The sequence below is a fragment of the Denticeps clupeoides genome, chromosome 15 (assembly GCF_900700375.1).
Source record: "Denticeps clupeoides chromosome 15, fDenClu1.1, whole genome shotgun sequence".
Lineage (NCBI taxonomy): Eukaryota > Metazoa > Chordata > Actinopteri > Clupeiformes > Denticipitidae > Denticeps > Denticeps clupeoides.
Window position 1 is genome coordinate 6596214 of NC_041721.1, and position 23048 is coordinate 6619261.

The 23048-nt window shown below is 42.5% G+C and overlaps 2 protein-coding genes across 7 annotated transcripts; both read right to left on the bottom strand.

Moving 5' to 3' along the window:
• Positions 1–508: 508 nt before the first annotated feature.
• On the bottom strand, positions 509–15005 carry epyc (epiphycan). Of its 5 annotated transcripts, XM_028954540.1 has the most exons (11): positions 14941–15005; positions 14590–14776; positions 12243–12393; positions 4393–4543; positions 3472–4155; positions 3019–3255; positions 2562–2654; positions 2023–2181; positions 1702–1904; positions 1526–1621; positions 509–1388 (listed from the first exon to the last, which is right to left on the bottom strand). In XM_028954540.1, the coding sequence occupies exons 3-11, from the start codon at positions 12390–12392 to the stop codon at positions 1218–1220; spliced, it is 1944 nt and encodes a 647-aa protein (XP_028810373.1). In that variant the 5' UTR covers position 12393; positions 14590–14776; positions 14941–15005; the 3' UTR covers positions 509–1217. The 5 variants fall into 5 exon arrangements, 4 of the variants coding, with proteins under 4 accessions (XP_028810373.1, XP_028810371.1, XP_028810375.1 ...); XM_028954538.1 differs by lacking the exon at positions 14941–15005 and having other exon boundaries at positions 14590–14805; XM_028954542.1 differs by lacking the exons at positions 2562–2654; positions 3019–3255; positions 3472–4155; positions 14941–15005 and having other exon boundaries at positions 514–1388; positions 14590–14805.
• Positions 15006–16734: 1729 nt separating this feature from the next.
• kera (keratocan) lies at positions 16735–22200 on the bottom strand. 2 transcript variants are annotated; one of them, XM_028954915.1, is made up of 3 exons: positions 21983–22200; positions 17791–18660; positions 16735–17670 (listed from the first exon to the last, which is right to left on the bottom strand). In XM_028954915.1, exons 2-3 carry the CDS (start codon positions 18647–18649, stop codon positions 17501–17503), a joined length of 1029 nt encoding a protein of 342 aa, XP_028810748.1. In that variant the 5' UTR covers positions 18650–18660; positions 21983–22200; the 3' UTR covers positions 16735–17500. The 2 variants fall into 2 exon arrangements, with proteins under 2 accessions (XP_028810748.1, XP_028810747.1); XM_028954914.1 differs by lacking the exon at positions 21983–22200 and adding an exon at positions 20442–20556.
• Between the last annotated feature and the right edge of the window lie 848 nt (positions 22201–23048).

The following is a 23048-nucleotide window of genomic DNA, read 5'->3' on the forward strand; positions in this document are numbered from 1 at the left end:
GAAGACTATTTGGCAGAAGTTCCTCCAGGACCACGGATGGGGAAACAGTGGTGTAGACCAGCCTCCACCTTGAACACATCTGTCACTTCTACCTCACCACTGTCACACTGCCCTCACACATGTCCTGCACCACATTTACGTACTTCTCTGCCAGCCCTGACTTCCTTATACAAAACCACCGCACCTCTCTAAGCACCCTGTCATATGCTTTCATCCAAGACCTCAAAGACAGAGTGTAGCTCCTTCTGACCTTCTCTGTACTCTTCCACCATCAGCAAACATTGCATCTGTGGTGTTCTTTCCTGGCATGAAAATATACTTCTCCATCACCTCTTTCCATAACCTGGCTTCCATTACTCTTTCCCATAACCTGAAGTCAATTTCACCCCCCTGCAGCTCTGCAGTGTCCTCCATTTTCTTGAAAAACACAAATGATGATGATAATAATAAAAACATTGAGCCGCCCCCTGTTTAGGAGAGGTCACCAAAAGAACTTTATTCAGTTGCGGTGGTAGTTCCATACAAAGCACACAATGGCACACCCCAACCACACCCCCCTTTCCCTAAGTCATATGAAATATTCATTCAAGGCTATTGCACACAGTTAACAATCACCTGTGAAATAGACCAAATCCTGCAGTTTGGTAAAAATTGGGCTCAGAATATATATATTTATATTATAGTACAGACTTTACAACAGGTGCTTTTGTTAAATGCTTATTTTATTGCATCAGATTCCCTTCATTGAGTCAGTGAGCTCCAGCTTCAGTTACCTTATACTATTTAAAAAAATCAATGTGTTAGAATTAATAATAATTCAATATATTTATATGTTTTTACAGAACATTAATAAAAAAAAGCATTAATATTCATACAATTTAATCAGTCCTGAACAGAAATAAAAAAATTAAAAAACTTTTGAATCTTTAAACTTTTTTAATTAAGAAAGTTGTTGAGTTTTGTTGCTTTTTCTCTCTTTTTTTGGTCTGTTTGCCAATGTACCTGTGAATGGGTGTTTCTTTGTGTGTGTGTCTGTGTGTGTGTGTTTGTGTTTTTTAGACACCTAAACAGGTTTTGTCGTTTTGTTCATGCAACTTAATCGTTGCAGGATTCCAGTCAACTGGCCAATATAAAACAACATTTGTGTGTGTCAAAAATGATGTCATGTGGTAGGGACTTAACCATAAGTGTCTGTGTGTGTTTCTGTTTGTCCACATTTAAAAAAGAGCACCAATAGGGATACGAGGCAGACACACGTAGGCTTGTGGGGTTTTGCTGAGGTTAATGGGATTGCCATCAAGGCGAATGTCCTCCAGAGCATTGCGGATGTAGTTAAAGTCTTTCAGATTGCAGAATGTGTCTTCGTGCATCATCTGGACATTGTTATTCTATGGGGAGAACAGGAAAAAAAAAAGATTATCGTAAAATTGTATTTACATAGAGGCTGAAGCAGAGAGGTTGAGGCTCTGGTGCAGTTTCATACATTGGCCATGAGGTGGCAGATTTGAGGTAGGAGTGCAGGTACCTGTAGGTGCAACGAACGCAGACTGTCTGGCAATGGCACGGGTATATAGTCAATGTTGTTGTCCGTCAGGTACAGATACAGAAGGCCTGCCATATCCTGTAAACAAGGGGACAGTGTCGTCACCAACCATACGTTAACCGTTGCATTTCCTACTGACTCCAACGCGTGGATCTCACCTTGAAAGCTTCTTTCTGGATACCGGAGCTACCTAGTCTGTTGTGACTGGCATCAATCAGGGTCATTGTAGGGGGCAGAGCAGGTAGGAAGGTCACACGGTTTACCCGAATAATTAATTCCTCAAGGGCAGGGAGGCCAAATAAAGCATTGTCGTCAATCCGTGAGATATCATTACTCGTCAGGTCGATTCTCTTCAGCTTATCTTGAAGGGTTAGAAAATGCAACAGAAACTAGAGATTAGAAACCTATAACATCAAATTATTTGATTTCTTATTATGAAAATGTGAATGAATTTAATTGATTGCATCCCTTTCACATACTCATCTGAGCAAAGTCGGACTTGTTGATCTTAGTGATCTTGTTGTAGCGAGCATAGAAGTGAGTGGTCTCTTTGGGGAGGGGTGGCACACTCTCCAGTTTCACGTCGTCACAGTAAACAGACGAACCCAGGCATATGCATAACAGGCAGGTTGGCATGCCTTCAGCAAAAGTGTCAGAACAAACAAAAAAAATTGTGTGATATAAACAAATTTCCTTGTGTGATATGACATAAATAATGACATGTTCATCACGTATTGCTACTGCATTTACATTTACATTTACAGCATTTATCAGATGCCCTTATCCAGAGCGACTTACAATCAATAGTTACAGGGACAGTCTCCCTGGAGCAACTTAGGGTTAAGTGTCTTGCTCAGGGACACAATGGCAGTAAGTGGGATTCGAACCCGGGTCTTCTGGTTCATAGGCGAGTGTGTTACCCACTAGGCTACTACCACCCTGCACGCAGACTCGTTGTGGCCATAATGAAGCAGTCCAGGGATCAGCAGTGTTTTACAGACATGTGCTTGTTACTAACCTGGGATGAGAATTTCCACCTCAGGGAACCCTGATTCCTCTGACCCAACACCCTCCTGGGGTGTGGTCTGGGTTGTTGGAAGCAAATCGTCCTCTTGTTACAGACAATTAGGTGTTAAGAGACAGACATATTAAAATATAGCTAGACAATGGAAGAGGTGATGACAATGAGTCAAATGACACATTTAACCAGTGTTAGACAGTTAAATGGGACAGTTAGAATTAAGATGGGTGCCAATCATGTATCATAGGATATACATAAACCAGGCTGGTATCAACGCATGACACAAAATGTTAATCTGTTCTTATCTTAGGTCTTAAATTGTTTGATAGAAAATTCAACAACACAGATTGTCTATTTTATTCTGTTCTATTCAATTCTATTCTGTCAGGAAATACAAACACATTGTAAATATCGTAAACATTTGCCAGTAAATTGAATCTGTTCAGGTACTGACCTTCCCCTAAAGTAGGGAAAAATACAATTTCAGGTTCCTCAGGTTCCTCTGGTTGCTCAGGTTCCCAAGGCTTAATGGGTATCCTAGGTTCTCCGGGTTCACCAGAAAACCCAGGCTCCATTGGTTCCACAGACTCCCCAGACTCCCTTGGTTGCCCAGATTCCCCAGAATCCCAAATCTCCCCAGAAGACCCAGAGGCCTCCTCAGGTACTTTATACTTCGGGGGCAGCTCCTCCTCTTGTTAAATGACCAGGTGAAGTAGTAAGGTAGAAATTAGGCCCCTCAATGATGTGATAATGGAAAGCATGAATTTAACCACGACTGAACTGTTACGAGTTTATATAAAGTATTAAAGTTTTCAAGGCCATACGTGAATCAGCCCTTTTCAACTAACAATATACTAAACCTTTTAATGACATTATAGAAATATTAGCCACTGCAGTTGGTACTGACCTTCATCAGGAACCAAAACTATCTCTGAAATTCCTGAATCCCCAGACGTTCCGGAAACAAGGTCACCAGAAGCTCCAGACGGGCCTGAACTGAAGTCACCTGAGGTTCTCAAATCATGGAGAGCAGGGGATTCAGACGTTCCAGAAGCAAGGTCGCCAGACACTCCGGAAGCGAGGTCGCCAGACACTCCAGAAGCAAGGTCACCAGATATTCCAGAAACATGGTCACCATATACTCCAGAAGAAGGGTCACCAGAAACACCAGAACCAAAGTCACCAGAAATCCCAGAAACACTAGAAACAATGTCACCAGAAGCACCAGAAACTTCTGATCCAATGTCACCAGAAGGTCCGGAGCCAAGTTCACCAGAAGCTGCAGAACCCTGTTCAACAGAATCCCCAAAAACTCCAGATCCAAGGTCGCCAGAAGTTCCATAAATGCCAGAGTCAATGTCACCAGAGACCCCACAACTGATTCCTGAAGCAAAGTCACCAGAAACCCCAGAACCAAGTTCAACAGTAAACCCTGAAATCTCAGAACTGAAGTCACCTGACGCTGAAGAAATTAAATCTATAGAAGTCCCAGATCCTCCTGAAGTTCCAGAAACCTCCCCTGATCCCCCGGAACCCCCAGAACCTCCAGAGATATGAAGCATGACAGTGGGCGTCAGACGAAGCTCCTCCTCTTGTTAGAGACAAGATTAGGTGTTAAGACACAGAACAGAATGGACAATGATTGAGAAGGAACAGTGAGAGGTGATGGTGAAGCTAATTAGCCAACGAGTCAGAATTGTTAAGAATGATTGAAACACATTTAACCAATTGTGCTCAGTTAAATGAAACGGTAGCACTGTGAAAACGAAAAACTACTGATGTGGGGGATTTTGCACAGTCATGGAGGGTGTTGTGATTTGATACAGACCTTTTTGGGTGTCAGGACCCATAGACACCCCAGAACCTCCTGAGCCTGGTGGGATGGGTTTGATGGCCACAGCTTCCTCTTCTTCCTCTTCTAGTGAGGCAGTGTGGCCAGTTTCATTTTCGTCCAGGGGGTCCAGGGTGTCAGTCTCTATCTGAAGACCACAAATGAAATTTTCCCAATTTCAAAACTGTAATCTAATTGAAAGTACAAAGAAACGGTCAACATACTGCACAAATTAATTTAGATTTAAATACACCGTCAACTTTAATTGACCTCTATAAAAAAAAATGACCGTCTATTCATTAATCCTTATTTATTCTAATACATGTTCATGGGGCGCACACAATAATGACCCCCCAGACCACCAATCAGAGTTTTATAGGCAATGGTGCAACTTCATGCTGCCTGTGATACTGACATTGGTAGCAGAGTAACATTTGGCATTCAGTCAGCTACTGTTTTTTATTTTTATTTTATTCTCCTCAAAACATATGCCTCAAAAGCAAAATATTGGAGCTAGGAAATAAGGTCTCTAACCATGTATATAAATACAGCAATAAATTATGTGGCCTCAGAGGGGCACTGCAGGCTTACAAACAGTCTCAGGTCACAGCAGACACTCTGCCCTAGTCATAGAGCTCAGTCAAGATGTAAATGGTCCTGGTGGAACCAAGAAACACATGGTAGCTGAAGCCTATATTTCATTAGCATTTAGTTTACAATGCCAAATGCTATGGAGCCGCTGAAGGCTGAACGGAGTTTTTTTGCAATCCTTTAAAGCAGGGCATGCAGTAAAAACCCCATTAGCAGTAGTAAATGTGCATGAATAGGTAAACGTGCAGCAACCCGGATAGGATGCTCATTAGGGCGCAAATCCAGCTAAGCGATGACAACGACAACCTTTGAGAACCAAAGCAAAAGTACGAAGCAGATCTCCCCCACACCCACCAGAAAATAAGTCTTTTCTCCTCCCCCTGAAAAAGCAAACACCATTCAAGCACCACCACTCAGGCTAGAGGAAAAAAGAACCTTGGAAACTAGACCAAAGTGAAATTTATGACATGGGTCTGGCTCATCAGGTTGAAGCTCTACGCCCAGGCACATGTACACAATTATCTTTCCACCGACTCCACAGGGGTTAAAAGCTACACAGCATAGTTCACGCAGAATAAGGAGATGTGGGGGGGTGGGCAATTTCAACACCTGAACTGGCAAAAAGAGTAATGCGGATTCATTGTTTTCCTTTTGGGGAAAATGGGGAGAATTTTAACAGGTTACTGCTATTAAAAAGTGCCAGGAAGCAGCTCAGTACCCGTAATTATTGATTCAAAATTGAAGTGTGGTCAGGACATTGAGAAATCAACATTTTATAGAAATCACAAGTGTATTTGAATGTATTAAAAACATGAAAAAACACAACAATGAGTGAACCTTTTAAAGCGATAGATTTGCATTAGTGGACACAGTATTCCATTGGAACTCAAGACTTGTTTACAGCATTAGAAATGTCTGGACAGTATTTTTGACCAGTCTGATGTAAATGTATTTTGTACTTTGAAAAAGGGCCTTTGATTCAATATTGTAAAAGGATGTTGTTCCAACTAACAATTTTATGTAAATTCCAAAATCAACTTTGTTTGTTGGGTATCAATGCTTCATCCTGACTACATCTTAAGTTGTCAATGGGTCAAATGTTAAAAAAAAATGCCTTTCACCATTCCCATTCTTAGGAAAGTTGTTTGAAGACAAATATTTATACAATAAACACTCTTCAGCAATTTAGAGTACTGTGAACATCACTAGAATGGTAGTAGCCTAGTGGGTTAGACACTCACCTATGAACCACAAAGTCACAGGTTCAAACCATTGTGTCCCTGAGCAAGACAATTAACTCTGAGCATCTTCTGAAAATGAGACATATGTAAAATGTAAATGAACAGTGAATATGAAGTCCAATACTTTCAGACCAACAGAGCACGGTCACTGCAGACATGGAATTTACATGAGACTCTCACAAGTCTTAAAAAGCAGCCTGGACAAAAAGCACACTACCCTTTTAAAAAGCTGGTGCCCCAGGAAGGACTAGGTCTGTAAAAGTGTCACTCATCGCCAGCTACACTTTCCGACTAGGAATGAGCTCACCCCTTACACACAAACAACACTGGGCAGCGTTTCTTTTACAATTCTTCCTATTGTATTTTTTAGATTTTTTTTCTAGATATGCCAAACTCCAACTCCATATCAATTGTAATCAATTACTTAAGCCTGAATAGATAGGTGGCAGACACCTAAAGACAGAGAACCTTGGGAAGACCTCCCTCCTCCTTACCCTGACAGGTTGAGGACAGAGTTCCTTACAGGCAGGTCTCATGTCTTGACTTAACACATAGAATTGTGGGTTTGAGTCAAATCCACCCGCATGAGGAACAGTTTAAGGCTCTTGGCTTCTCCATGATCCATTTCGCAAATCTGATCCTGCTGTTGAGTGCAGTGCCAGCCTGGCCAACCAGGCTCTAGGTGCAAGTTCCAAAAAGAAAATAATCTGGATTGTAAACTGTATTGAAGGGAATGGTTCCTTATCCAAAGCTGCACAGCAGACAGGTCACAGGATCAGCTTTGTTTGTACTGAATGACACTTTCGGCCCTAAACTGCAGTTCTCCATCTCGATATATCTCTTTCCCTCTCAATCACTTGCACACAATTTACTATATATCTTAAACAATCTAAACATGAGAAACACTATTTGGGACTTCATAATGTGCAAGCATAGCCTGAAAATTTTTATTTTGGCATATTTGGTGAACATTTGTTGCAATTTCTTTTTATTATATGTATACTATTTATTTGTCTATCAATTTAATCTGTTCACAGATTTGCTTAAAGCATTTAATCACCACACATGATCAAATTGTTCAATGTGCCTAAGCTGTGTGAAGAAAAAGGGAACAAAATATCTGGTCTGCATATGAAACATGAACAAACACTTCAAACATTCTCTTCCAATCCAAATTACGGACAATGCCAGAACTAAAAATCATGACAAATACAATACACATGCCAGGGCTTTGTTAAAACAACTCTACAGCTCTAACACTTATTTTGTGGGAAATACAAGACCAAGACACGCCCTTATCAGACTTTGTTAAAAGTCATACATACATAGTGATGGGACTAAAGTTTTGGCCATATTTAGGGAAACACCAGTCAGCCATAACATTGAAACCACCTAAAGGTTGTAAGATGGGAAGTCCCAGCTCCATGGCATTCTGTGCTTTTGTCTTGGGTGGAGGTCCTCCGCCTGTGTCTCTGTCAAGCGGCCTCCCCCAGGCAAGAAGCGTGAAAAGCCAACCATTTGCTTGAGGTCTCACGAAGAGAAGGAAACCAAAGTTCGGTGTACCTGGACAAGCTGGGCTTGGAGCAGCATGGGTGCTGGGAGGCAGAGTTTGGAGGGGTGCAGGGGACTGCACGGCAGCGGTAGCAACATATGGAGAGGTAGAGGATACAGTCTTTACCGTGGCTGGTTTGAAGTGGAGCATGGTGGGCATGACAAACCACAATTATAAGTGGGCAAACTCCAAGATGGCCACCAGATGTTTATACTGGACGCTGACCTTTGCCATGTCTGTTTGAGGGTGACTCTCGTTGTTCTGAGGAGGGACACGTGACAGGCTACTGGGTTGACCCGACAAACCACGTTGAAGGGCCAACATAGTGTGGCCCCAGTTTCTTTGCGCCAGAGGGCATGGGCAGGTCGTGAGTGGAGACCCACACCTGGTCCCTGGGTTGAGTATCAGAGCCGTTCGGCAATGATGATGTGCATGGCAGCACATGGATTCTGCCTTGCACAGACAATCTCTTGAATGTGGTTGAGAGACTTGGGAGGGTGACAATGCAGGCTGCCTTTGTAAAGCGGACCAGGATGGCATTGTTTCCATGGGGATGGGGAGCCCGGTTACAAAATCCAGAGAGACGTGGAACCAGGGGTGGTGAGGGTGGGGCAGAAGCAAGAACCAGGCAGGTTGGACATGCAGTCACGTATTCTGTCACATCTCTTGGGAGACTAAGCCACCAGAACGTTCTCTGGATCAGTTCTTGGGTTTTGGTCTGCTCCAGGGCAGTGGTCTTTTCATGGGGGGCGTGGCATCAGGAGAGGAGTCAACGTTCGTGTTGTGTGAGCCTGGTCGGTATGGGTGGTAGTAGCCTAGTGGGTAACACTATGAACCAGAAGACCCGGGTTCAAATCCCGCTTGCTCCAGGGAGACTGTCCCTGTAAATAATGATTGTAAGTCGCTCTGGATAAGGGCGTCTGATAAATGCTGTAAATGTAAAATGTAAATGAGAGTGTAAAATGGAAGCGGGTGAAGCGGGTCCATCTGGCGCTCAGCCCCTTCCATCCAGTGCAAACTCCAGCACTAGGAGCTCTCAGGAGCTCTCTGCTGCTAAGGTGGTAGTAGCCTAGTGGGTAAGACACTCGCCTGTGAACCAGAAGACCCGGGTTCAAATCCCACTTACTACCATTGTGTCCCTGAGCAAGACACTTAACCCTAAGTTGCTCCAGGGAGACTGTCCCTGTAAATACTGTAAATCGCTCTGGATAAGGGCGTCTGATAAATGCTGTAAATGTAAATGCTGGGGCCAGGTGATGAGAGAAGAATGAGCAGGGGTGGAGTTTCTGGAGTTTCTTGTAGTTGTGAGCGTCCACTTCCACTGTGAAGGGCAGCTGTGGATCAGGGTGGACCAGTATGGGGGCCTGTGGGTTCCAGCACAGGCAGGAGGGTTTGCCATAACAGGTTGGTCATGGGCTGGGCCACTTGGATGTAGTTCCTGATAAAACATCTGTAGAAATTAGTGAAGCCCAGGAACTGCTTTGGAGGTGGGGGCAGGCCAGACTGCTGTGACCTCTGTGGAGTAGAGATAGAGGATACAATCTATACCATGGCTGGTTGGAAGTGGAGCATGCTGGTTGGCGTTTGCAGTGGCGGAGGTACAAGAGAGGCATTCAGTACAATGGGTTCAGAAGAAGCTTTCCGGTTCGAATGAGGTGCCACTGAGCAAAGCACCGTCCACACATACTGCTCACCAGGCACCTTTCATGGCTGCCCACTGCTTCCTTGGGGAAGGGGTTAAATGTAGAGACCACATTTCACTGTGTACACTGGGTGCTGTGCTGTAGTGTGTCACATGTGACAACTAATCACTTTCACAAAATGAGGTGTCAGAAGTTGGGCAGGAGAACGAAAACACCAAGGGCAAACAGTAGACAGGCAAGGGTAATTCAGAGAGAGAGAGTAGTCGTACAATAAGTAAACAGCGTGTAGCAACACAGGGACGAACAACAATGATGAGTGGCAAGATGGCCACCAAATGCTGATCACTGCCATCCGTGCCCCCTGTCAGGGGGGAACGGGGACTGTGACAGTTTGGGTATGTGTATGAGCTCAACTTCATATTAAGAAACGTGGTTCCAGCATTCATGTGGATACTACTTAAACTACTCCCTGAGGACTGCTGAAGACCGAAGACCTCGTGCACCACAGTGGACTCTTTCAGCAGGATAATACAGAAATTGCTCAGTAATGGCTTGATAAACGGAACTAAAAGCTCAAGATATCATGTCGCATAAAACACAAAGATAAGCACAGCGTGAGAGGTAGGGTTCACATACCTGTTTCAGCCCAAATTCATAATTCATCCAAAAAACACAGAAAACCACTGTATTTAATTGGTACTAACTAATTTTTTTTTTTTGCCTAATAACGCCAGCCTGGAGAACATTCCGTTGTTTCATGAAGGTCCAATGTTAAAGTAAAATTGTGCAAGACTCTCACAATTCAGTTCTGAACATCAAGTCCTGGTTTACTGTCAAAAAGTTGATTAGGTTAATTAAAAAGAAACAAATATGAAATAAAATGTAAAGTATTAAAATGGTTATTATTGTCTCTTAGTGAGTGACTGTTTATTCTTCATACACACTAGTCTTATGTACTATGGCTTATACCGAATGCACTATACACTATGACAAATACTGAATAGCACTTCTGTGTACTGACCCTATTTTGAAATGTCCACCTGAGAACTTGTTTACATGAACTTCCCATTTCCCATGCAGGGGGTAATGGTGGTATGGCTTGCATTGATTGAAAAGAACTGTACGTTTTGCATATTGTGGATAGAATAGCACCTAACACTGGATTAAAGTAGGTTCCCCAGTTCACAATCAGATTGAGCATTTATTGGGTTGTGCTGGAACAACATGTTGACCTTGGAGGTCTCGTGGGTACATCAGGGATATCATGTTGAGTCAATGGACCACGTGAAATCACTTCTGAGATTGAGCATATAAATAAAACGTGCAAAAAGCTGTGTAAGTGATGCAACCATGAATCATCACTTCCGTCAGTGGGCTTATCAGCTTATCTCTCATTACAGATCCTGTAGGCTAGCCCCACCTTGGCCCTTTCAACTGTGACCTCCTAATTAGCCTTATTTTGGAGAAGGATTTCATCATGATGGCATGTTAACTGGCCATCAACTGTTGGACTTGCGCAAACAAATCATGCCTGGGAGTATCACTGTCCTAGCCAAAAGAGATCCTGATATGTAATTAATGTAGGGAATAAGGTAGGGAATAAAATAAATAAATATTTAAACTCATCGTCAACAACAACATTTATTTCTTATATAGCCCATAATAACATACAGAATGTCTCAATGTCCTTTGAAAGGCCCTAGAGTTGACACCCCCCACACTTGACCATTCTGCACTCAAGTAAAAACTTTATAAAACTATTTATTTAATTGTTTAAATGAATAATATTTAAATTAAATTATATCATTTTTAAATAACAGCACTCCTACGAGACAGATACAAAACCTCAGGTGAGGCCAGCCCTCAATTTCTGCCATGATTGTAATGATCCAGGTTTTCACCAATGCATTTTTCTCCTTGTTCCTTTATTTCATTATGTGTTTTATATGTGATGCTGTGTTTACATGACTAATGTCGCCGGTCATAGTGAAAATTAAACAGTGGCTTTCGGTGGAACCCTAATTGCACGAGGACATGCCAAATTACAAGTATACATGCCAATAATAGCGCAGTCAATCACTGTGGTACAGCCCAAATACATTCTGTTTTTACTACTGCAGCCTGCACCGACTGTCATTTTATACAGACACAATACCAACAAAGTAAGAATCCCGCAAGCTAGACACGGGTGCCACAGCACATGTTGACAAATGTGGAGATAAATGTTCTGAACAATGGAATGAATCAAACTTGCAATGTTTTTCAGAAAATTAAAAAAACAACCCATAAAACAAAAGAAGAACACATTTTAAAAGCTCCCCCTTTATCTCCTGTCCTTGTATTGGCTGCCTTTAACCTATTCCACCATCATTATACTAAATATTTTAACTTCTTTATTAGAATCTGATTATAAAATAATAAGACAATAATGGACCCACAATTCATTTTGGTGGTGCGCAACTTCATTCCAAACAAAGTGAATGGTTAGCGCCGCCATTGGAGCCTGAGCCTTTTTTCCACAATTGCATCTGTAATAGTTTACATTTTTATTGACTGACAGCTATAAAAAAAAAAATTCAGAACTGGAACTGAGACATGGGCTGAATTTGTTTGTGTTGAGGAGTAATACATTAAGACACAATTTTTTTGTTGATTGTTCTTTATCCTTAAAACCAACACAAATTCAACACTGAAACTGATTATTGAAAAACCTGGAAAAAAAATGCTAGTTGAGGGAAGGTGAAGAGGTCAAAAAATGTTTTGTGCATAATGTAACAAGTTAGTGAAAGGTGTTTTTAAACCCACGGCTTCCTTTCTCACCTCATCGACAGTCACCTCATAGTCACCATTCTCATAGTTGTTGCCATCATACGTGTCCAGTTCTGCTTGGCGGACGTATCTGGGGGGAGAAGCTGATGACACATTCAGGACCAGGAGTCCCACCACAAGCTTTGCCAGCATCACCATCATTCTGGTTCCAAAAAAAAGAGAGGGACAGAAAGAAAGAGAGAATCAATGAGCTGATGCTCCATGGTATTTAGCAAATCACTGAGCGTTAATCTTTGCTGAGTACATGGGGCCGAGGTCACAGAGTTCATTACCAAGTGCAGACAGCCCAAAAGAGGATCACCGCCTCCCATTATTCAAGCATACAGGATCTTGGAAAAAACCTACCCCCTGCCATGTTAAGGCGGTGAAAGGCAGAGACGTAATAATGCCTAATGGCTAGTAGTGTTGAAAGTAATCTCATAATCAATGCATCGCGATATAGACGTGGACGATTCTGCATCGATGCAGTGCAGAACCAACCCGATTATACAATAATGAAGTTGCTTTCTGATTTTCTGTTCGATTGGCGAATCCACTCATCAGGATTCCAGCAGAAATTGATGGCAAGAAATCCATGCAACGTTAATTTGTGTATTCCAAGCATGCAGCCGACCAAACGCTGGTGCTGAACGCCCGTGTATACGCTGTGATTCGCTCCAATGAGCAGAAAAATGGTCACGTTCATTCCGCACTCACCTGACGCCACAAACGCCATCTGACCAACATATTTGAAAACATAATGTGAAGTAATTAAGTAAAAAAATGATGGTATGGATAATTGGTGCATTAATAATCATAGTCATTATCTTAATCGCGAGACCGGTGACGGTTCACACCTCTACTAATAACCCAGGTTCTGCAGGCAGAAAAAAGGACACTTTGACAAATAATGCATTGCATACTGCCAATCTGGACAATTTATCTGTCATTTCATGGTGCAAGGTGACCAATGAAGTCCTCTCACTTCCCTGCCTATAAATAGACTGCAAAAAGCCTGGCTGGTGAGGTACACGGCCCAGAAATCTGAGCTTCTTGACTGACAGCCTGCAGGGGAGAGCAGAGATGGCAATGAAAAGAGAAAAAGTGTGCAGGAGAGATAGTGCAGGATGTGTGTGTGTGTGTGTGTGTGTGCTGACTTGCTTCTTGGTTCTGACAGAGCCCCTTTATGAGCAGCCGTCCCGGCCTGTCTCAACACTCAGACTCGAAATTCCAGCGAGGTTTGTGGACAGGATGGCAGAGAGTTATGATTGCAAGTAGAGAGTACTCTCTCTTCAACACACACACACACACACACACACACACACACACACACACACACACACACCAGTCTTTGAGCCGAACCTCTGTGGGCACTATTTTTGGGATTAGAAGCTTTTAAATGGGATGTCGTATCCAGGTTATCCAAGTGGTAAATCTAGTCTTTGTTGGTTTGGGCGCCGCGGACCTTGCGGGTAGCAATTTAGAGAAAATCCTGGGAGAACCTGACAATAACAATGGCAACATAAATACAATTAGCATCTTAATGCTCCCATGAAAATGCTGTCTCCATACTGTGCGCCCTTCAGAAGGCAGCTCTCTGGTGCTGAGTCTCTGGGCCTCAACCAATCGAAACCGTGCAGCGAAAGTGTGAAAGGCAGACTATGTACCGCACAGAGCTATGCATTTATACAGAAGTGATAGTCCAGCATGTGTAGGAGCTGTGTGTGTGTGTGTGTGTGTGTGTTTTATTTGGCTTTACCTGGGACATTCCAGATATTCACCAATTTTTACAGTCTCAAAAGCCAGCAGCTCTTGTGGATTAATATTTTTTTTTGCATGTCTTAATATTGACTTTTGAATATTAATAAAAAGGACTACACCATAAATTTAAACCAAACAATAAAACATTTCTTTTTCTTGAAATGTGAATCAATAACCCATTTTAGATGAAATATGATTGCACTGCACACACTTCACTATTGAACTAATAATCCAGAAGACATCAGTTGAATACATTAGATGCTTTGTTCTTCGAAGGTAATCAAATGCAAGCAATCCACCATAATTAATAATCCATAATTCCTAATTTTTTTTTTCAGACCTGAGAGATCTACTGCCAATAAGACATTTGTCAAATAGAACAATAAATACAATCATTTTGTTAATTCCCACCTGCTGTCATCCAGAATTAGCATGAAATGAGCAACCTTCAATGAAAATGAATCTAGTGCACCCGACATCCTGCACCCATCACCTGGGAGAGGTGCTGAGTTCACCCACTACTCTTCACCCCTCACCCAGCACCCATGTCCACAGTGAACGAAAGCCATGAAAATAAAGGAGAGCAGCCTAGGCTTACCTCAGTCTCCTGGTTTCCCGAATGGTCCCTGCTGAAGAGATGGAGGTGTTCGGGGCTTAGGGGCCTGGCCAACAGCGACAGGTCACACAGGGTGGCGGTGAGTGAGGCGGAGGGCTGTGTGGGTATATGTGTGTGGGATCGAATGCTCTCCCAAACGTGAGTGGCACTCCGTGTGTGAAGGTAGGCACTGAGAAAGGGGTGAGAGGAGAAATTTCTTTTGGGTCATTCAGCTGCAGCGCCCACCCCGCACTGTCTGTATAAATACACAGATAGACACACACACACACACACACACACACACACACAGGCTCACACACTCACACATGCACATGCAGAAGCTCACACACCTACCCACAACATACACAAACCCAAAATACTTTGCAGAAACTACTGTAACACAATACACACATGTACAGCCCCCCTATGGCAAAGTCCATTTCAGCCCAAACAACAGACGTCTTTATTGTATTCTTTTTTTTTTAAAGGGAGGGCTGAATATCCTAATCAGGCTTAAGTACGAAGCGAGGCGGAGGCATGCACTGCTTTCATGTTGGTGATCTGCCGGCCACTCGGCACAATGGAGCCTCTGTGCCTCGATTCTGTTAAAACTGTGCAGAGAGGAAGTGTCTGCCTTGAGAAAGGACTCACCTCTCCCCTGTGTCAGGACCTCCCTCTGCAAACACTGTAGTCCAAAGAAAAGACAGCAAGAGAGAGAGAGAGATGGGATATAAGAACTATATCATTCAAAACCTCACTGCGTGACTTTACATAAATAGTGGTTTTTGGTGTCATAATTTCATGAAAAAAAAGACAAACTGAGCTGGTGAAAATAGTACTAAACCCAGTATGACCAGTAGAGCATAGCACGTCGCTTGATGTGACAATGTCAAATTGCAGTGTAATTTTATCACAAACATGATGACGTTAGCTTTGTTTTTGACCCTGGGAAATGTTATGTACATTTACATTTACAGCATTTATCAGACACCCTTATCCAGAGCGACTTACAATCAGTAGTTACAGGGACAGTCCCCCCCTGGAGACACTCAGGGTTAAGTGTCTTGCTCAGGGACACAATGGTAGTAAGTGGGGATTGAACCTGGGTCTTCTGGTTTATAGGCCAGTGTGTTACCCACTAGGCTACTATCACTATCATGTATGACATTAGGTTGTATGACTGAAGTGCTCCAAAATCAGGATTCATTCAATTTTCATGGAACCACCTCTCTGTCTGGTTGAAAGTATAATCCGAGTCTTGATCCTTTGTTGAAGGCCAAGAAACGTTTTTTAGGATATAACATCACAACTACAAAAAAACACCTTCCACCATAAACCATTATTCCTGGGGTGTTCTGGTCTTGCCCATGTCCTGAACAGCCTTGTGTAAACATTTTAAAGGGAGGGAGCCATTCAATGTAGTGCATGCCAAGCCACCCTTATCCATGCAAGCCCATCCCCACTCAGCATTAATATCCTAGAATAATATCTGGGGATTATTCTTAGACACTTTCCAGGTATTCCACTGTTCTCTTTAATTGAGCTTCAAAAAACTTTCGTTTGAAACAAGCATTTCAAAATCTTGTCCGGACATTGTTATGATTAAGGTATCTGATGAATGTAGATAAAGCTTTTATCAGAATCAATTACTCTTGGTGTTCCAACGGAAAGCTGTGCTCACTAGCAGGTCCGTCTGGTCCAGGAGGAACATCGGCAAAAAAGTCTTCACTCCAAATTAACTTCAATTAGGTTTTCAGAAGTTTCTTCATGACATAAAACTGAGTGTGGCAGGTTGTGAAGTTATGTGGGTTTGAAAGAAAACTAACTGGAAGATGTTCCTTCAGGACAAGGATTGAGAAACTCTTCTTTAAAATGTTTTTTCTCAATATTGTCTATTCTAACTATAAATCTTTTATAGAAAACAAATACTATTCCAAACGACCCTGAACTTTTGAATGATAGTATTGGATTCCACAGTACCTGTTCTGCATAAACAATTTCCCCCAAAAGATCCTGCCTTCTTGATTCCTCCTATGTTTACCTCTTGCAGTTCCCCTCATAATAAAACCTTTTCACTGTGCTGTCAGTGGACACCACAGATGTGTATCTCGGGACCACTACCAAAACAAACCAAACCAAACATGTAGATAGGTTATGAATGCTTTTATTAAAGAATTCCGATTGGGGAACTAGGAAATCTTACATTCCTGAACACAGTCAATGTGCACAACACTTCACCAAATTCTGTTACACTGTATGTAGAACCAAAAATTCAGATTGTGACCACATGCAAATTATTCAGTTCTCATATTGGTTCATTTTCAACCACCAAATATATGCTTCACCTCAGAATACATTAATAGCTAGTTCCCACTACCACACAATCACATTAATATAAAAATAAAGAAAAAATATAGGGAATGAACTTTTGTCAATGGACAATAGAAAAATTTCTTTTTTTAACTCAAACTCTAATTTTGTAATTAATCGTAATTATTTTTTTTTTAGGTTTAAAGTGGACCAAGCCCGTAGCATAGACTGACCGTTATTGCGCACAGTACCCCCTTCTGGATGATTTAATCCCGTGATTTAACACTAGCAAACAAGTCCCAAGCTTACTGCGTGGAACTGTGCTAAGCGCCAGTTTGAAAAGAATTCCTAGAGAGTTGCTGAGGACATCCGGCAGTGTTACTGATCATCTTAACACATGATTGGTAGAGCAAGGTTCAGTAATGCTGAATAGTAATAGTAAACTACTATTGAAGGCACAGTCGTTGATAAGCCCTCTAGTCCGGGTCATGAGAAACAAATCTGCAGAGTTCGCTCATGTGTGCTTTACCCCAAGTGGTCTCAGTTAGAAAGGGGATCCATGGTGACATTTGGTTCTTGAATGTTCATCGGGAAACAAACAGCACTAAATCACAACAGCTCTCAGGTGCCTGAAGCACAGCATCAAATCCCAGGGGATTGGAGGTTTGACCTCGTTGCCGTCCAGACGCAGATATCGAAGGCGAGGACCATTCTCTTCAAAGTAGTGGGCCAGAGAGCTAGCTGACACTGGGCAGATTTCAGTCCCATTGACAGCTGTTGAACAGACCATACAACAATTGGAACATTAAAACGATTTGTGTGTGTGTGTGTGTGTGTTAGTCAGTGGTCAACAAAAATGTATCTCATGCATTCAATTATTTTAATAGAACTCACTTTTGATCTTGTTGTGATCCAGGTGCAGATGCTCCAGGCCGGGTGGGATGAATGGCACCTCAGTCAGCTTGTTGTGGGAGAGCTGCAGATCCAGGATATTGGACAGGTTGAACACATTCCTTGGAAGTCCCCCATTGGCCAGCTTGTTATGGTTGAGCCTGAGGAAGGACACCTTGGGCAGACCCTTGAAGTAGCCAGCAGGGATCTTTTCAATGTTGTTCCCGTCCAGGAAGAGCTGAGCGGTCGTGGGAGGGAGACCAGGAGGCATGCTGCTCAGCTGGTTCTTGGCCAGGTTGATCTGAACCAGGCCATTCAGGCCTTTCAAGCTGACCTCAGTCACGGCGTCATCCTGGAGCTTATTCCCCTGCAGGTCCAGCAGATTTAGACGCCCCAGGCCGGCAAACACCTTGACGGGGATCTTGGAGATGCGGTTTCGAGAGAGGCGCAGCTGCTCCAGAGTGGAGGGCAGGGGCGAGGGCACAGACGTAAGCTGATTGTCCTCCATGTACAGATGCACAAGGTTGGGCAAGGCTCTAAAGGCACCTTCTTCCAATCCCTCGTTACTGATCTTGTTGCGGTTAAGGTTTAGCCATTTGAGTTGCGTGGCGTTACGCAGAGCGTCAGCAGACAGAGCATCAATCAAATTGTTTTGCAAATAGAGGTACCAGGTGTATGGCGGGATCACGGGGATGCGCTTCAGTCCTTTGTTGTCACAATATACCGCGTTGGGGAAACTGGGTGGGCAGCGGCACTCTTTTGGACATGCCTTCAGCTGGGCCATGTAGTCTTCATAAGGTGTTTCTTGAGCACCTCCTGACCCAGAAAAAAGCAAGGCCACACAGACAACTAGGAGTTCCATGGTGGTTCAGACTGTTTGGATAGAAGAGAAAGACAAAGGATTGTCAAGAGGATCAGGAAAAATTACAGAGTTAAAACTCTACTCTGGTCAGCAATAAATGAGTCTTAAAATTGGAGTGCTAGTGCACACATGTACAAATATTTAATTCATTACAACATTATTCAGCACAAAACCATACTTGGAAAAGATGATAATATCCACAATATCAACATTATCAATGTCATTATGTTAATCTGTACAGAGCTGATCTGAATCCCATGTGTTTGTTCTCTCCAAGGCACTGAATCAAGTGCCCAGACCATCTCCAGAGTCCAATGATGGGACCGCCAGAGAGATCCTGGTTCCTGGCAGTCAGCTGCTGACGAGATGCCCCAGCATGAAATGTACCACAGGGTCACCAGAGCCACCAACACTAGAAAGCTAAAGCTTCAGGGATCTTCAAGTAGACCAGTAGCATTATAATGGAAATGCTGTGTAGACCATGACACTACTCTGCACTGTCCGGTACCTCCAAACATGGACAGATGCTCTATACTGCACTTTGGACTTTCCTACCATTACACCTGTTGGGAGTTTTTTTAGTAGAGTTGTTCCTTGTGTGTAGAAAGGGTAAAGCGTGGTGCGGGTCAACTATAGGGCCTGTCAAAGCCCATTGAGAGATACTGTATGTGGTTTTGGGCTATATAAGAAATGAATGCTGTTGCTGAATATGTCTTCAAACGAACAGAAGAAGGCTTCCTAGTAGGTTCATTCTCTGTGAGAAACAGGAGAAATAGCAACACAGCCAGAATAGCAACACAGCCACCCTGAACTCAAGCTAAGGTAATACGCTCATTGAAGAACAAAGTACTTTTTCAGGTTAACCTCTGTGTCCCATCTGACTCCAATTGAGATCTAACCCTCTTAGCCACAGGATACCTAGCCAGGTCATATCTAATGATCTTACACACAGCTATGGCGGACGCTAATCCACTCCAGACATTTAGCTTTAGCTGTTTGGTTTAGGAATAGGCCACAACACACCCACCCAGTCACACTTCCACACAGCCACACTGGTACGCTCTGCGAAATGAATTACACATGTCACAGTGCTTAGGATAATACTCTTTTATTTCCCCTGACAAATAGGACCATAATTGAGGCCTCAGAGGAACGTGAGGGTACAGTCCCTCTGAGTGATATGCTGGATTAAGAATTGTTGCACTGTTTTGGTTTCGTAAGAGCTCTTAAAAAAAATCTAAATCAAATATTCTTTAACAGTGGATGTAAACGTAATAGGATACTAGCAATCTATCATTTATTGAAGTATTTCCATATTTTCCTAATCTTTTTTTAATCCCAACTCTTTGTGCAAAGTCTGTCATTCCTTTTTACTTGTGAGTGGGTAAATGAGTTGCTTAAGCAAGAGTCTTGTTTCAAAAATGACAATGAAAGCTGGACATTAAATAAAAATATGAATGCTTTAATTTCTTGTACTTTTACTCAAGCGTTAGAGGCCGTTACCTACTGAACTCATAGTTTTAGATTGTGTATCTTTATCTTTACAAAATGCTTTTGTGCACAACTGCACACTGCTATGAGACTTAAAGCTAATGATATGTCCCACACAACAATTTAGCACTTTTTCAAACTTACACTATCAAGTCAAAGTATAATGCATTTTTTAAAAAAACCATACAGATCTTTAACAATCTTTAATAAATGAGTACCTCATTATAGTGATACAGTTATACAGTTGTAATACAACAAAAAGTCCTAAAGAGATTCAAACACAGGTTGCATCCAATCTTACCTTTGTTGTGTCCCAACAACTGTGGCGCTCTTTCATTCTAAGATAACACTCAGCTGCATCTGTATTTATATCACTGAGAGTTTTCATGGAACTCTAACTCCTTGACCTTTAGAACACTCTGTGCCAATCACAACCTTTCAAGATCAGGAGTCATAATCTTGTCCTAAAATGGTGTGTGGTGTCACCAGAAGACTTGGGCCACGGCCCACCTAGAATTAGGCTAATATGAGACTACACACTCTAATCGAGACTTTCCTCCCCCAGCACAGTCCTCCTCCTATTATTATTAGTTTTTGTCATTCTTCAAAATGTCTCCTACTTTGAATTATTTCACTGGTTCTCTTTACCTCAATCAAGTTGTTCACCATATAAGTGATAGTCTTGGTAGGGACTGAAGAGTAAATTGGGGTGCTTGCCCAAATTGGATAAAATTAAAAGAGAGTAAGGATGAAGAGTGTAAGGATTTGTTTGTTGTCATTTTTAACATCCAGCCATGGTGGGAAAATCTCTTTTTGTCATTAGATTGTTCTAAATTCCTTTTAATGCCAACACGACACGACAATGCTCTGTAATCCCATTTTATCTTAATCCACTATCCCATCATCCCTCATCTCGTGTCTGGGAAGACTCTGACACACCCCAGAGACGGTTCATGGAAGGATGTCAACAGCCTGAGCCGATCTGCCGGGTCATTCAGCACCCATGCAGCCATGCATTGTAGGTTTCAAGGGACGGATGAGACAGCCTTTCTCAAGGACTGTGGAGAGAGAGAACTGTATTTTCCACACTGGCAATCTACTGTTCAGAAATGTCCATTGCAGTTTGTCCTCTATTAAAAAAAAAAGGAAATTTCTTAATTACTCTAAAACTTAAGATGCATATAGTAAAACAGACAGAGGGCGTCTCAGTGAAGAATTTATGACCTGCTTTTTCTAATGGTGAAAATACCCCAGCTGTTTAATGTAAATACAAGGTTGTGCATACTCATGGTAATCCTGAACAAATTATCCATAGCAATGCACATTACTAAATCAGGGTGCTGAGACGCTGAAATTGGAATAAAATAATGACACATACCATGCAAAAAAAAAAAAAAAAAAAAGATGACTCATGAGTTCACACTTGCTTGCATAGAGGAGAAGATTCAATTCAAAACAAATGTCAGCCCTCAGTTTTCAGCTAAAGGGAAACACATGCTCTGCAGGCAGGAATGGGTCTGTTACCTCACTCACTGCACAGATCACTTAAAATCGAAAATGTGTCTACTCCCCTTATTCTTTGACACACAGAAGGACAACATTGGCGTAGTTATGACCTTAAATGGAAACTAGACATGTAACTAGATGTGCACCCTACACACCAACACATACAAGTCAGATTCTGCAAGCAATATAAACGCTACCTATAAACTACTTTATACATCAGGTACACCGCCCAATGATTCTATCTGGCCAACCGGCCAGGCCTCTTCCTGCATAACCATTCACCTTTTTACCATTAAAAAAATAGTAAGTAAGGGAGAAAGAGGCAGAGAACTTTACCTGTTTGTCCTAGATGCATGGGTGGCGGTTTAGCGGTCAATGGCTGGTGCCAGGTTGTCCCCCAGCTCTTAGCCCAGCCTCTGGTCCGCAGTTCTGCTTGATGATTGTTGATGGTATTTCCCCCTCCAGCATGTACCTTTGACATCAGCTGGTTCAAGTGAGTGTGCGTGTTTTAGCAATGAGTGAGTTTGCCTCTTACAGAGCGTGCGTTGGCTACTGATTGCCAGCGCAGCTCCTTTTCTTGTCTTCTCTGCGTTCTGCTACTTGCAATTCTGTATAACTGCTGCATGGCCTGTTGGGACTGAATGGGTTCATGTTGATGTGCATATTCAAGTCCCTTACTGACACCAGGAGATTGCTTTGAACCTCTAACAGACATTTAACCCTTGAAGGAGTCAAGAAAAAAAATGTTCTACTTGACACCTGGGTTAGGTGGGATTCCCTGAAGACATTTCAACTGCCTGTCAGCCTGTCAAGAGAAAATGCACAGGCATGTTATTCACAAAATATGCATACGATGGACAGGAATTGGGTTTTTTTGGTTTACTTTTCCAACATTTAACCATAACTCTGTGTGGCTCTGCAAGGGCATTTGTATCAGGAAACATGAGTGAGAGGAGGAACATCTGCTTCACATCTGGAATTTATTTACAGAGGACAATGAGAGAGAGAGAGAGAGAGAGAGAGAAAGAGAGAGAAATGGTAGACCTAAGGGGCCAGGGGAGGAGAGTGTCCCTGCCCTTGTTTGAGCTGGGCAAGGAAGTCATTTTATTTTCTCTGCACATCACCAGATGTTGAGAGCAGAGGCACTCACCATGAGAAGGGCCTTATTGTCTAAACAACCGGGAAAAACTTGGTTCAGGGAATGAAGCGTGGAAATATTTTGGAAATTGGTGCATGATTGGAGGATGATGCACACACACACACTCACACACACGACTGTAAAGTTCTCAATGTCACGACTACCAGAGTGTACAGGTCTGATGTCCTTGCTTATTGTAGTACGCATTCCTTCCTCATGCATCCTCTTGATGAGGCATGTTTTAGTCCCTGCAACCTTCCTGAT